The sequence below is a fragment of the Erithacus rubecula genome (assembly GCF_903797595.1).
Source record: "Erithacus rubecula genome assembly, contig: scaffold_860_arrow_ctg1, whole genome shotgun sequence".
NCBI lineage: Eukaryota > Metazoa > Chordata > Aves > Passeriformes > Muscicapidae > Erithacus > Erithacus rubecula.
Window position 1 is genome coordinate 16,805 of NW_027635476.1, and position 16,465 is coordinate 33,269.

At 49.4% G+C, this 16,465-nt stretch overlaps 1 protein-coding gene across 1 annotated transcript; it reads right to left on the reverse strand.

The window, feature by feature from the left end:
• Positions 1-6,119: 6,119 nt before the first annotated feature.
• LOC306816739 (mitoferrin-1-like) lies at positions 6,120-15,978 on the reverse strand (the record flags this gene model as incomplete). The annotated part of the gene is given in 6 exon segments (XM_079333176.1): positions 6,120-6,640; positions 7,490-7,546; positions 9,220-9,448; positions 15,761-15,841; positions 15,843-15,897; positions 15,899-15,978. Coding segments are annotated over 6 exon segments (1,008 nt in total). The 5' UTR covers positions 15,964-15,978.
• Positions 15,979-16,465: the final 487 nt, after the last annotated feature.

The window sequence follows — 16,465 nt, forward strand, 5'->3', positions numbered from 1 at the left end:
TCTGAATGGGATCTGAATGGGATCTGAATGGGAATGGGATCTGAATGGGAATGGGATCTGGAATGGGAATGGGATCTGAACTGGGAATGGGATCTGAATGGGAATGGGATCTGAACTGGGAATGAGATCTGAATGGGATCTGAATGGGAATGGGGTCTGAATGGGAATGGGGTCTGAATGGGAATGGGATCCGGAATGGGATCCTGAATGGGAATGGGATCTGAGCTGGGAATGGGATCTGAATGGGAATGGGATCTGAATGGGAATGGGGTCTGAATGGGAATGGGATCTGAATGGGAATGGGATCTGAATGGGAATGGGATCTGAACTGGGAATGGGATCTGAATGGGAATGGGGTCTGAATGGGAATGGGGTCTGAACTGGGAATGGGATCTGAATGGGAATGGGATCTGAATGGGAATGGGGTCTGAATGGGAATGGGATCTGAACTGGGAATGGGATCTGAATGGGAATGGGATCTGAACTGGGAATGGGGTCTGAATGGGAATGGGATCTGAATGGGAATGGGGTCTGAATGGGAATGGGGTCTGAATGGGAATGGGATCTGAATGGGAATGGGACCTGAATGGGATCTGAATGGGATCTGAATGGGATCTGAATGGGAATGGGATCTGAACTGGGAATGGGATCTGAATGGGATCTGAACTGGGAATGGGATCTGAATGGGAATGGGATCTGAATGGGAATGGGATCTGAACTGGGAATGGGATCAGGAATGGGATCTGAACTGGAATGGGATCTGAATGGGAATGGGATCCTGAATGGGAAGGGGATCCTGAACTGGGAATGGGATCTGAGCTGGGAATGGGATCTGAATGGGAATGGGATCTGAATGGGAATGGGGTCTGAATGGGAATGGGATCTGAATGGGATCTGAATGGGAATGGGATCTGAATGGGATCTGGATGGGAATGGGATCTGAACTGGGAATGGGATCTGAATGGGAATGGGGTCTGAATGGGAATGGGATCTGAATGGGAATGGGATCCTGAACTGGGAATGGGATCTGAATGGGAATGGGATCTGAACTGGGAATGGGATCTGAATGGGAATGGGATCTGAACTGGGATGGGATCCTGAATGGGATCTGAACTGGGCTGGGATCCTGAATGGGATCTGAACTGGGAATGGGATCTGAACTGGGATGGGATCCTGAATGGGATCTGAACTGGGAATGGGATCTGAACTGTGCTGGGATCCTGAATGGGATCTGAACTGGGATGGGATCCTGAATGGGATCTGAACTGGGAATGGGATCTGAATGGGAATGGGATCTGGAATGGGAATGGGGTCTGAATGGGAATGGGATCTGAACTAGGATGGGATCCTGAATGGGATCTGAACTGGGAATGGGATCTGAACTGGGCTGGGATCCTGAATGGGATCTGAACTGGGAATGAGATCTGAACTGGGCTGGGATCCTCTCCGTGCTGGGAATTCCTGCTGCCGAGGAGCCCCGCCGGTGACTTTGGTTGGGAATTCCCGGCCGGGAGGATCCCAAACTCTGCAGCGGCTCCTGGAGGAGCCCGGGAGGAGCTGCCGGGCGGGAAACTCCGCCCAAAATCCACTTTCCTCCTCCCTGGGTGGATTCTTGTCTTCCCAGGACGGATTTTTGTCTTCTTAGGATGGATTTTCCCCCTCCCAGGATGAATTTTCCTCCTCCCTGAATGATTTTTCTTCTTCCCAGAAGGATTTTCCTCCTCCCTGAATAGATTTTCCTTCTCCCTGAATAGATTTTCCTTCTTCCTGAATAGATTTTCCTTCTTCCCAGAAGGATTTTCCTCCTCCCTGAATAGATTTTCCTTCTCCCTGAATAGATTTTCCTCTTCCCTGGATGTATTTTCCTCCTCCCAAGATGAATTTTTCTCCTCCCTGGATGGATTTTTTTCTTCCCAGAAGGATTTTCCTCCTCCCAGGATTTTCCTCATAGGATGAATTTTCTTTCCCAGGATGAATTTTCCTCCTCCCTGAACAAATTTTCCTCCTCTCAGAAGAATTTTCCTCTTCCCAGGATGGATTTTTCTCCTCCCAGGATGAATTTTTCTCCTCCCTGAAAGGATTTTTCTCTTCCCAGAAGGTTTTTCCTCTTCTCTGAGTGGATTTTTCTCCTCCCTAAATTAATTTTTCTCTTCCCAGGATGGATTTTCCTCTTTTCTGAGTGGATTTTTTCTCCTCCCAGGATGGATTTTCCCCCAAAAGGGCTCAGGCATCTCTAGAACGTTCCATCCCCTCAGGGCTGAGCCAGCTCCTCCCTCATTCCCAAATTTAAAAAAACCCACAAACTCCAAAAAGACAGAAAAAAAAAAAAAAATCAGGATATTTTTATTTCCTCGAGCTCCAGTGACACAACTGTAGCAGCATTTCACACCTGGATCCTGCATTGGTAAACAGTGAAAAAAACACTTTAAAAAAAAAAAATATTTTATTTTATTTTTGCTGAGGCAAAAAATCCAAAGGAAAAAAAAAAAACTGGAGAAGTTCCTCATCCTCCCTTGAAGAATTCTGTGCTTGTGGCAGGTGAAGTGGTGGAACTGAGTCAGAAACTGGGCAAAAATCAGAATTTCTGCTCAGAATTGCAGCACAACTTCCAAAGGCAAAACTGGGAGAGATTTTTGGGATGGGGAAGAGATTTGGGGATTTTTTTTTTTTCCTGCAGATCCAGCACCAGCAGCTGGAAAATTGAAAATATTCCTGCTGCAGGTGAGAGTCTGGAATTGTGAGAGCTGGGCTGGATTTGTTGGGATGTCCAGGGGGAGCCAAGTGGATTTTTCTCCTCCTAGAATGAATTTTTCTTTTTCTCATGAAGGATTTTCCTTTTCCCAGAAGGATTTTCTCAGTCCCAGAATGGATTTTGCTTTTCCCATAAAAGATTTTCCTTTTTTTCCCCATAAAGGATTTCCCTCTTCCCAAAAACATTTTTTCTTTTCCTAGAAGGATTTGCTCAGTCCCAGAATGGATTTTTTGCTTTTCCCATAAAGATTTTCCTTTTCCCATAAAGGATTTCCCTCTTCCCAAAAACATTTTTCCTTTTCCCAAAAGAATTTCCCTCCTCCCATAAAGGATTTTCCTTTTCCCAAAAACATTTTTCCTTTTCCCAAAAAAATTTCCCTCCTCCCATAAAGAATTTTCCTTTTCCCAAAAACATTTTTCCTTTTCCCATAAAGAATTTCCCTCCTCCAATAAAGGATTTTCCATTTCCAAAAAAGTTTTTTTCCTTTTCCCCAAATAATTTCCCTCCTCCCATAAAGAATTTTCCTTTTCCCAAAAATATTTTTCCTTTTCCTAAAAGAATTTCCCTCCTCCCATAAAGGATTTTTTTTCTCCCCAGGATTTTTTCCCTCCCAACCTGAGCAGCAGCAAATTCCCAACAGATCCTGCCTGATTTTTGTTCCCAGGGATTTTCCCTCTTTTCCACCATCCCCTCTCCAGATTTTTTTTTTGTCTTTATTCCCAGGTTACTCCAAGGAGGATGGAGTGAGAATTCCAGAGCTGGAATCCCCCACATTTTATCTCTTCAGCATAAAATTCCCAAAATTTCATCTCCATGGCAATTTCCCAAGCTCTCTCCAGGTTCTCAAGGAAAAAAAAAATTAAAAAATTCCCAGCTCTGACCAAATCCAGGAGAATCCAGCAGGATTTTCCCATTTTAAGGCACAGGGATTTATTCAGTTTAAGACACAAAAAAAAAAAAAAAAAGCAGCAAAAAGCTCATTTAACAGCAGATCATTCCCACAAGGCACCAGTGGCACCCCTGAGAGGGGATCCTGGAATTTCCTGCTCCCCAAAAAATTGGGGGAAAAGGATGGGACAATGGGAACACCCCAGGGAAAGGGACAAATATCCCAAAAATCAAAAAAATCCTTCCCTAGCTGCTGATTTTCTAAAGGAGTGGCTAAAGGATTTGGGATTTGGTTTGGGAAGAACAATTCCCAGGGGAAAATGTGGATTTTGGAATTTGAATTTGCACATCCAGGATCCCAAAATCCATCCTGGTCATCCAAATTAAGAGGTTAAAGGATGGAATTTTGGTTTGGAAATGCCATTCCCCAATGGGAAATGGAAATGGAATTTGAGATTTTTTTTTCCCCCAAATTTTGGGGATTCTAAACTGGAAACAGCAGCTCCAGCCCCACCCTGGGATGGGATCAGGGATTCAGGGAGGAAAAATGGGAATAAATGCAGGAGGGTGAAGGTTGGCCAGCTACCACACCCATTAAAATGCACCTTTAGCAAGTTTAAATTGCAAATATCAGTTAAAAATCAGCATTTTTGAGAGCTGTTTAAAATGGAATTGAGGTTTTTTTCCCCCTCCCCATCACACAGAGGGATTTTGGGGTGTCCCCATTCCTTGTCCCCCTCAAGTACCCAGAGCAGGAGGCAGGTAATTAATTACCCCTGGGTAATTAAAGCCAATCTGGCCATAAAATCAATGATTTGGGGTTTTCCTTACACAGGAGGGAAGATCTGAGCCCTTTTTAAACAGCTTTGCACCCAGCTGTAAAAGCATTTAAAAACCCACCCAACTGCCTACATAGAAAAATAAAGGATAAACATTATCCAGCTATTTTATATTTATATAAAAATTAACTTCTGTGCCAGGACTCTTTTGTTTCTTTGCTGTAAAAATAAAAATAAATGAAAAAAAAAAAAAAAAGCAGCTTAGGTTGGATAACCTAAACCTTCAGCAAGGAGTAAACTCAATCTTCCATCTCATTTATCAGAAAAAGAGCAGCTTGCAATTCCACTGCTGCAAAATAAAGTTATTAAATAGATATATATTAATATAAAAGTCTGTATAAACTCTTCTTTTTTTGTTGTTGTTGTTTAAGGAAGGGGGCACTGAGTGACCAGGAATCACCAGAAACCCTGGGGACAAACTGACTGGGAATCACAGGGGACACTCAGTGACCAGGAATCCCTGGGGACACTCAGTGACCAGGAATTCCTGGGGACACTCAGGAATCCCTGGGGACATTTAGGACTCCCTGGGGACACTCAAGTGACCAGGAATCCCTGGGGACACTCAGGAATCCCTGGGGACACTCAAGTGACCAGGAATCCCTGGGGAGCTCCATGGGAACCCCTGGGGACACTCAGTGACCAGAAATTCCTGGGGAGTTCCACGGGAATTCCTGGGGACATTTAGGACTCCCTGGGGGACACTCAGTGACCAGGAATCCTTGGGAATCCCTGGGGACACTCAGGAATCCCTGGGGACATTTAGGACTCCCTGGGGACACTCAGGAATCCTTGAGGACACTGGGGAATCCCTGGGGACACTCAGTGACCAGAAATTCCTGGGGAGCTCCACGGGAATTCCTGGGGACACTCAGGAATCCCTGGGGAGCTCCATGGGAATCCCTGGGGACATTTAGGACTCCCTGGGGGACACTCAGTGACCAGGAATCCTTGGGAATCCCTGGGGACACTCAGGAATCCCTGGGGACACTCAGGAATCCCTGGGGAGCTCCATGGGAATCCCTGGGGACACTCAGGACTCCCTGGGGACACTCAGTGACTGGGATTCACAGGGGACACTCAGTGACCAAGCACCACAGGAACCCCAGACAGGGAGATGCACAGATGTGAACCCATCTGGGTGAGGAGATGCAGAGATGTGATGAACCCAGCAGAACCCAGCTGGCTGCAGGGAAATGCACAGATATGAACCCAGCAGAACCCAGCTGGCTGCAGGGAAATGCACAGATATGAACCCAGCAGAACCCAGCTGGCTGCAGGGAGATACACAGATGTGATGAACTCAGCAGAATCCAGATGGGCTGGCTGGAGGGGATGCACAGATGAGAACCCAGCAGAACCCAGCTGGCTGCAGAGGATGCACAGATGCAAACCCAGCTGGCTGTGAGACACACAAATATGAACCCAACTGGCTGCAGGGAGATGCAGAGATATGAACCCAGCAGAACCCAGCTGGCTGTGAGACACACAAATATGAACCCAACTGGCTGCAGGGAGATGCACAGATGTGAACCCATCTGGGTGAGGAGATGCAGAGATGTGAACCCAGCTGGGTGTGAGACACACAACCACAAACCCAGCTGGGCTGCACTCAGTCCCATTCACACCCCCACCCCTTCTCACGACGACTCCTTCTCCTCCGGCGTCTGCTTGGTCAAAAAATACTTAAAAAACTCATAGACCGACCAGGCGATGGCCGTGGAGGGCATCTGGTAGATGACCCGAGCCTGCAGGCCTTTGAAGAAAGCAGCAGCCCCCCCCAGGCGGTAGACGGTGCGGAAGGCGGCGGCCATGCCCGCCAGGTGCCCCCCGGGCCGCAGGGCGCGCAGGGCGCCGCGCTCCTGCGTGTTCAGCAGCGTCTTGCACACGTCCAGCGGCGTGGTGGCCGCGGCGGCCGCGGCCCCGGCCAGCGCTCCGGCCAGCAGGTGCGACGAGGGGCTGTAGAGGCGGCGGGGGTTGAGGTGCTCCTGCAGCAGCTCGTAGCTGATGAAGTGGATGGCCTGGAAGGGCACGTTCATGCTCAGCTGGGTGCTGTAGCTGCGGTAAAAGGCGGCCCAGCCCTCGGAGCGCAGCACAGCCCGAGCGCAGCCCAGCACCGACGGGTACGGGGAGTTGAACATCTGCAGCCTCTGCTTGACCACTGTGGGGACAGGGACAGGGACAAGGGTCAGGGTCAGTGGGGGATGGGCAGTGGGGGATGGGCAGTGGGGTCTGGGGACACCGACGGGTACGGGGAGTTGAACATCTGCAGCCTCTGCTTGACCACTGTGGGGACAGGGACAGGGACAGGGACAGGGACAGGGTCAGTGGGGGCTGATCAGGTGGGGGCTGATCAGGTGGGGGCTGGGCAGTGGGGTCTGGGAGCACTGATGGGTACGGGGAGTTGAACATCTGCAGCCTCTGCTTGACCACTGCGGGGACAGGGACAAGGGACAGGGACAGGGTCAGGGACAGGGACAGGGTCAGGGACAGGGACAGGGACAGGGACAGGGACAGGGACAGGGTCAGGGACAGGGACAGGGACAGGGACAGGGACAGGGTCAGGGACAGGGACAGGGACAGGGTCAGTGGGGTCTGGGCAGTGGGGTCTGATCAGGTGGGGTCTGGGAGCACTGATGGGTACGGGGAGTTGAACATCTGCAGCCTCTGCTTGACCACTGCGGGGACAGGGACAAGGGACAGGGACAGGGTCAGGGTCAGGGACAGGGACAGGGACAGGGTCAGGGACAGGGACAGTGGGGGCTGATCAGGTGGGGTCTGGGCAGTGGGGGATGGGCAGTGGGGGATGGGCAGTGGGGGATGGGCAGTGGGGTCTGGGGACACCGACAGGTACGGGGAGTTGAACATCTGCAGCCTCTGCTTGACCACTGTGGGGACAGGGACAAAGGACAGGGACAGGGTCAGTGGGGTCTGGGCACTGGGGGATGGGCAGTGGGGTCTGGATTCTCTGGCACTGAAGGCCCTGGGTGCCCAGAATTCCAGGAATTACCTTCAGCAGGGTTCATCACAGCATCGTGGAGCAGCGTGGCCACACTCCCAGCAATTCCTGCAAGGAAAAACAGCCTTGAGAAAAACAAAAACACTGGCTCAGAAGGCAGGGACTGGCCTGGCAGTGCCCTCCAGGGGGATCCAGCCATAGGGATCCCATCCAGGGGGATCCATCCAGGGGGATCCATCCATAGGGATCCCATCCAGGGGGATCCATCCAGGGGGATCCCACCCAGGGGGATCCCATCCAGGGGGATCCATCCAGGGGGATCCATCCATAGGGATCCCACCCAGGGGGATCCATCCAGGGGGATCCATCCAGAGGGATCCCATCCAGGGGGTTCCATCCAGGGGGATGCATCCAGGGGGATCCCACCCAGGGGAGTCCATCCAGGGGGATCCATCCATGAGAGAATCCATTCACAGGGGAATCCCATTCATGGGATGATCCCATCTATGAGGGAATCCATCCAGGAGGGATCCATCCAAGGAAATCCCATCCACAGAGAAATCCATCTATGGGGTGATCCTATCCACAGGAGAATCCCATCTATGGGGGGATCCCATTTATGGGATGATCCCATCCATGGGGGATCCATCCAGGGGGGAATTATCCATGGGATCATCCTCTCCACAGGAGAATCCCACCCATGAAGATCCCATCCATAGGGGATCCATCCATGGGAGAATCCCACCCATGGGATGATCCTATCCCCAGGAGAATCCCATCTACGGGGGTGATCACATCTATGGGATGATCCCCTCCACAGGAGAATCCCATCCATGGGATGATTCCATCCATGGGGCATCCATCCAGGGGGGAATCCCACCCATGGGATGATCCTATCCACAGGAGAATCCCATCCATGGGATGATCCCACCCGTAGGGGATCCATCCAGGGGGGAATTATCCATGGGATCATCCTCTCCACAGGAGAATCCCATCCATGGGGGGATGCCATCCCAGCTGAGGGACCCCCCAGCTCCCCAGCACAGCAATCCCCCCCATCCCCCAGCCCTGCTCTCCAGGGCAGGCTGAGCTCTGAGCAATGCTCACCCTGCCCTCAGCATTCCCTAATTTGGGATTTTCATCTGCACCCAGCCTGGCTGTGCCAAACCCAGCCAGCCCTGACCCATCCCCTGCTCAGCTCTGCAGACACTCCCTCCCTTTGATGTTGGCTCCCACCTCCAAAATTCCTTCTTGCCCAAATGACTTTTGGTCATTTCTCATCAAGCCACAGCTCTGGTTTTCCTGCTGGCACCACAGGCCTGTAGCTGCTTGAAAGGCAAACACAGGAATGTGTTTCCAGTGAGGAGAAGGGATTTTATTCCCTTCACATGGCAGCACATCCCAGTAAAATCATGGGAATCTCCAGGCTGCTCAATTCCTGCTGGGTTTAAAAGTGAAATATTGCACTCTGTGCTCCCAGGGACAGCTGAACTCAAACCTCCAGAGGGTTGAGGTGATGCCTTCAGCATAAAAATCACAACTTTAGGTGGTACCTGAAGATTTTTCCCAACTTTAAGGATTCCATAGCAATCCAGGAACAGCACAGCTGCACCTGACCACCTTTTCCCCACTAAACTGATGATTTGTGCTGGAATAATTTGACATTAAATAACACTTTAAATTGAGAGGAACAGCAGGTTATCAGGAGCAGCCTGATAACCCACAAACAATTTTGTTTTTTTGTTTTTAAACTCCAAACCCCCCCCCAAAAAAAAAAATACCATTGGCCAGGTGGCTGTTTCCTCCTGACTGGAAAATCTCACTGAGAGACTGTTTCATTTTCTCATAGCAGGCAAAGTAGAGGGCGTGGGCAGGGCCAGCCCCCAGCATGGTGACATTGACCCCACGGAGGGGTCTCCAGAGCCCCTCTGTCAGCACCATCTTCTTGAGAGCTTCAAACACACCCCTGTACTGGGCCTGGGGCTCAGGCTGCAGGCTCTGCATCCGTGTCTGCAACAAAGCACAGCAGGGACAGGCCCTGGTTACCTGAGACAGCAAATCCTGAGCTCAGGGGGCAGGGTTGGGATCACTGGGGGCTCAGCTCACACCCTGGGGGCTCCTTGTTTATCCTAAATATTCATTGATCCTGGTGTTCACACTCCTGCTGGGACACCCAGGCTGCTGCAGGAGGGAAAAGCCAATTCTGCTCTTATTTATCCATTAAAATCCCAAGGAATGAGGATGGTGCAGGAGGGAAAAGCCAATTCTGCTCTTATTTATCCATGGAATAATCAAGGAATCAGGATGGTACAGGAGGGAAAAGCAAATTCTGCTCTTATTTATCCATGGAATAAGCAAGGAATCAGGATGGTACAGGAGGGAAAAGCAAATTCTGCTCTTATTTATCCATTAAAATCCCAAGGAATTAGGATAGTGCAGGAGAGAAGAGAAACTTCTGCTCTGCTTTGTTCCAGCCCTTGGATGCTCCTTATTATCCTAAATATTTATTTATCCTGGATGGAGTTCACACTCCTGCTGTGACACCCAGGCTGCTGCAGGAGGGAAAAGCCAATTCTGCTCTTATTTATCCATGGAATAATCAAGGAATCAGGATGGTGCAGAAGGAAAATGCAATTTTTGTTCTGCTTTGCTCCATCCCCTGGATGCTCCTTATTTATCCTGGATTTTTATTTATCCTCCTGAATGGTGTCCACATTCCCACTGTGACATCCAAGGTGCAGCAGGAGGGAAAAGCAAATTCTGTTCTTATTTATCCATAAAAATCCCAAGGAATTAGGATGATACAGGAGGGAAAAGCAAATTCTGCTCTTATTTATCCATGGAATAATCAAGGAATGAGGATGGAGCAAGAGAAAAAAAACAACTTCAGCTCTGCTCTATCCATAAAAATCCCAAGGAATTAGGATGGTGCAGAAGGAAAAAGCAAATTCTGCTTTTATTTATTCATGGAAAACCCAAGGAATTAGGATGGTGCAGGAGGAAAAAGCAAATTCTGCTTTTATTTATTCATGGAAAACCCAAGGAATTAGGATGGTGCAGAAGGAAAAAGCAAATTCTGCTTTTATTTATTCATGGAAAACCCAAGGAATTAGGATGATGCAGAAGAGAAGAAAATCTTCTTCTCTTATTCATCCATGGAATAATCAAGAAATTAGGATGGTGCAGAAGAGAAGAGAAAATTTTCCTCTTATTTATCCATGGAATAATCAAGGAATTAGGATGGTGCAGGGAAAAAAAAAACAACTTCAGCTCTGCTTTATCCATAAAAATCCCCAGGAATGAGTTTGGGTGAAGAAATCCAGGCATGGCTGTAATTTCCTCCTGCTTTCAAAACCCTGACTCTGCCCCAGCTTGGGACAGTTTTGGGAAAAATGGGAATAGGAATTCCCCCCAAAAAGAGGAAAATGCCAATTTAGTGTCCCCTGGAGCCTCCTCCTCAGTTTTCAGGGAAAAAAAAGAGATGTGGGGTGGGTAAAGCTGTCAAATAGAATGGATAAATAGGATTTTTTCTTTTTTTTTAGTGGATCTGAGCTGCTCTGAAAGGTTGAAAAATCAAACAGCCCGAGGAGAAGATAAAACTAGGACTAACATCCCAAGGAGCAGATAAAACCAGGACTAACTGACCAAGGAATAACCAAAACTCAGGTTTAACAGGACTAGCAGCCCAATGAGAAAATAAAACCAGGACTAAGTGCCCAAGGAATAACCAAAACCTGGGTAAAACAGGATTAACTGCCCAAGGAGGAGATAAAACCAGGACTAACTGACCAAGGAATAACCAAAACTCAGGTTTAACAGGATTAAAAGCCCAAGGAGAAGATAAAACCAGGACTAACATCCCAAGGAGAAGATAAAACCAGGACTAAGTGCCCAAGGAATAACCAAAACCTGGGTAAAACAGGATTAACTGCCCAAGGAGCAGATAAAACCAGGACTAAGTGAACAAGGAATAACCAAAATTCAGGTTTAACAGGATTAAAAGCCCAAGGAACAGATAAAACCAGGACTAAGTGCCCAAGAAATAACCAAAATTCAGATTTAACAGGACTAGCAGCCCAATGAGAAAATAAAACCAGGACTAAGTGCCCAAGGAATAACCAAAACCTGGGTAAAACAGGATTAACTGCCCAAGGAGCAGATAAAACCAGGACTAAGTGAACAAGGAATAACCAAAATTCAGGTTTAACAGGATTAAAAGCCCAAGGAACAGATAAAACCAGGACTAACATCCCAAGGAATAACCAAAACTCAGGTTTAACAGGATTAAAAGCCCAAGGAACAGATAAAACCAGGACTAAGTGCCCAAGAAATAACCAAAATTCAGGTTTAACAGGACTAACTGCCCAAGGAGCAGATAAAACCAGGACTAAGTGAACAAGGAATAACCAAAATTCAGGTTTAACAGGATTAAAAGCCCAAGGAACAGATAAAACCAGGACTAACATCCCAAGGAATAACCAAAACTCAGGTTTAACAGGATTAAAAGCCCAAGGAACAGATAAAACCAGGATTCAGCAACTCCAGGAGGTGCCAAAAGCAGAATTCAAGAGGACAAAGTGCCCAAAGAATAACCAAAATCATGAAAAATAATCCAAGAAGTAATAAAAATTAGGATTGAATAGAAGTAAAAGTACAAGGAATAATCAAAATCAGAATTTAGGAGGACAAACAGCCAAGGTATAACAGAATTCAGAATTTAGGAATAACCAAAATCAGAATTTAGGAGGATAAATTGTCCAAATAATAACCAAATTCAGAATTTTGGAGAGCAAACTGTTAAAGAATTACCAAATTCAGAATTTAAGAGGATAAATTACCCAAATAATAACCAAATTCAGAATTCAGGAGGATAAACAGCCAAAGAAATAACAAAATCCTGGATTTAGGAGGACAAACAGCCAAGGAATTGCCAAAATCCGAATTTAGGAATAAGCAAAATCAGAATTTAGGAGGATAAATTGTCCAAATAATAACCAAAATCAGAATTAAGGAGAACAACCAGCCAAGGAGGGAAAAGGGAAGGGAAAAGGAGGAGAAACTCTTTTTTTTTTCTGCCAGGAAAAGTCCTTGACATGCTGATGCCTCCAAATAATTTGGGCTCCCAGCACAGCTGGTTGCAAAAACAAGCCTGAGAAGTGTGAGAAAGAAAAAATAAAAAAAAAAAAATAAAAAAAACAGTGTCCAAACAGGCAGAAACAAATAAAAAACCAAAAAAAAACCAGAGTGTCCAAACAGGCAGAAACAAAACAAAACAAAAAAAAAAAAAAAACCAAAACAGGCAGAGCTGAGGGGGAGAGGAAGGAGAGGCTGGAGGTCAAAGGGGAAAAAAAATATTATTTATTATTTAATACTGGGGGGAAAAAAAAGTGTAATTTCAAATTGGGTATTGGGAAGGAATTGGTGCATTTGAGGGGCTGGGATGGAATTGCCAAAAGGGACAGGGGACAGTGGGACAGGGAAAGGGGACAGGGAAAGGTGACAGGGGACAGTGGGACAGGGAAAGGGGACAGGGAAAGGGGACAGGTGACACTGGGACAGGGAAAGGTGACAGGGAAAGGTGACAGGGAAAGGGGACAGGGAAAGGGGACAGGGAAAGGGGACAGGTGACAATGGGACAGGGAAAGGTGACAGTGAGCAGGTGCCAGGTGACACCAGGACAGAGAAAGTTGACAGGGAAAGGGGACAGGTGATAGTGGGACAGTGAGCAGGTGACAGGGAAAGGGGACAGGTGACAATAGGACAGGGAAAGGTGACAGGGAAAGGGGACAGGTGACACTGGGACAGGGAAAGGTGACAGGGAAAGGTGACAGGTGATAATGGGACAGTGAGCAGGTGACAATGAAAGGTGCCAGGTGACACCAGGACAGGGAAAGGTGCCAGGTGACACTGGGACAGTGAGAGGTTCCAGGTGACACTGGGACAGTGAAAGGTGACAGTGAAAGGTGCCAGGTGACACTGGGACAGGGAAAGGTGACAGTGAAAGGTGCCAGGTGACACCGGGACAGTGAGAGGTGACAGTGAAAGGTGCCAGGTGACACTGGGACAGTGAAAGGTGACAGTGAAAGGTGCCAGGTGACACTGGGACAGGGAAAGGTGCCAGGTGACACTGGGACAGTGAAAGGTGACAATGAAAGGAGCCAGGTGACACCAGGACAGTGAAAGGTGCCAGGTGACACTGGGAGAGTGAGAGGTGACAGTGAAAGGTTCCAGGTGACAGCAGGACAGGGAAAGGTGCCAGGTGACACCAGGACAGTGAGAGGTGCCAGGTGACACCGGGACATTTGCCCTGCCCAGGGGTGGCACTGCAGGATCTGAAGGTCCCTCCCCACCCAAACCATTGAGGAATTCAGGGGTTGTGCAAGTGCAACAATTCCCCAAATGACATTTTCGGTTTCTCTTTGGCAGGAAATGACTCTGCCATTCCCCCCGAGCAGCAGAAAATCCCAACCCACCCCCAGCCTGGAAATGACCCTGGAAATGCCACTGGGAAAAGTTTTGCTCCTTTTCTCTCCCCCCATCAAGTGAAAGCAGCTCTCAGGAACTGACTTATTATTGGATTGCACCCATTGCTAAACAAACAAAAAGCTGTTTGAGGATTAAAAAAATCCCTTTTTTTTTGGGTCAGTTGTCACCCTTTCCCTGCAGCAGAACAGGGGCAGATCCCAGTTGGGGATTTCACTCTGTCCCAGCACACACAGCTGAGTTTTCCTGGAGTTTTATCCTCTCCCAGCATTTCCAGGCAGGATTACCCCAGTGCTGGAAATCAGAACTCGGGGAATTTTTTTTCCTCCAAAGCACCTCCCACTGCAGGAAGCCAGGCAACACTTTCATTTCTCACTCTGCTTTTCCCTGCTGAGGAAATGCCCTGGTGAGCAAGTCCAGGATTCCAGAGGGAAAATCAAACTGCTCAGGCATAAAAATTTATGTCAGGGGGGATATCCCAAATCTAGGAGGCAGGTGCAGCAGGGAAAAACCCAAAAATATCACAAAAAACAAACAAACAAACAAACAAAAAAATATTTTCTTTGAGTGCTTGTCACCCTGGAAGGACCTGCAAAAACCAAAGTATTTCCTCTGCTCTGCTCTTTCTACTTTTTCAGGGAGCCCTGAAAAGGAGAAGGGATTGCAACATCTTGTGATTCATCCACACCACCAGTGAGGCAGGTTGGCTTTTCCCAAATTTCCCTCTTCTCCTCACAGCAGCAAGGATTATCCTTCAGGATGATTTCCACTGCAAAACCTTCCCTGAGTGTGGTCAGCTCCAAAATCCACCAGGAAGCTCCTCTAGGAACACCCTGACCCCAAAAAAACCCCCACAGTCCCATCCCATTACTGGTGACATTATTGGTGACAATCCCATGGGTGCCCTGCCCACCTGCATCCCAAAATTTCTCACACATTCCCACCTTTCTTGCACCTCAACACCCCAATTTCTTGCAGATTTTCCTCCCTGGAACCCCAACAGCTCCTTGCACACCCTTTACACTTCTCCTCGTTTTGCACCCCAAAACCTCTTGCCAATCTCTTCCACTCCCATCTCCCTGCACCCCAAAACTTCCTGCACCCCAAAAACCCCTTGCACACTCCCCTCTTGCACCCCAAAAAAACCTTGCACCCCAAAACCTCCTGCACACCCGTTCCCTCCTCTCCTTGAATCCCCAGTTCTTGCACCCCAATAACCCCTTGCACCCCAAAAAAACCTTGCACTCCAAAATCTCTTTCACCCTCTCTTGCCCTCCTTCCCCCTTGTACCCCAAAACTCCTCGCACCCCAATAACCCCCTATATCCCAATAACCCCCTACACCCCAATAACCCCCGTACCCCAATAACCCCCGCACCCCAATAACCCCCTATACCCCAATAACCCCCTATACCCCAATAAACCCCCGTACCCCAATAACCCCCGCACCCCAATAACCCCTATACCCCAATAACCCCCTATACCCCAATAACCCCCTATACCCCAATAACCCCCGCACCCCAATAACCCCCGCACCCCAATAACCCCTATACCCCAATAACCCCCTATACCCCAATAACCCCCGTACCCCAATAACGCTCGCACCCCAATAACCCCCTATACCCCAATAACCCCCGTACCCCAATAACCCCCGCACCCCATACCCCCTATACCCCAATACCCCCCTATACCCCAATACCCCCCTATACCCCAATAACCCCCTATACCCCAATAACCCCCGCACCCCAATAACGCTCGCACGCTCCCCGCTCTGTCCCGCAGCATCCCCCGCCCGTGTCCCCCCACCCGGGCACCTCCGCCCCGCGCTGTCCCCACGCACCTTGACCGAGTCCACGGGGTACATGACCGTGTGCTCCATGATCCCCGCCGGCCCGGCCACCATGTGCGTGCTGAGCGCGACGGCCGCTGCCCAAACTCTCGTAGTCGTTCGCCCTCATCAGCCCGGCCCCCGCGGCGGGCGGCGGGCGGGCCGGGGCCCGGGGGGGCGGCGGTGCTGCCCCCCATGGCACAGCTCAGCTCCATGCGCCGCCACCGGGGGTGACACGGGCCCGGGCTGGCGACACCGGAGCGACACCGGCACCGGGGGGACGGGCACTGGGACCGCGCGCCCGCCGCCGCCCGCCTTTAAAGCCTCGCTCGCCACGCCCCACCAATCAGAAGCGGGGCGCATTGATGACATCGCCGGGCGGAAAATGATTGGCAGCATTATGAACAATAAAATATGACAATTAACGCGGCCAGAGGGATGTGATGGGTAGAAACGCTGGAGGGGCGGGGCTATTTCATGAGGGGAGGGCGGTGCTGAGGCGCGGCCGCTGAGGGGGATCGCAACTGTCACCGAGCGCGGTGTCCCCGCCGCGATCGGCGTCCGGCCGGGAGAAAAGGGAAGGAACGGGAGATTTAGCGATTCCTGCCACTCCCGGGTGTCACCTGAATGTCGCGTGTCCTGTGCGAGCTCACCAGCCCCTGAGGAGTTGGCACCCCCCCCTTGTGCCAGGACGGGCAACCCTCATAAAGGGACGGG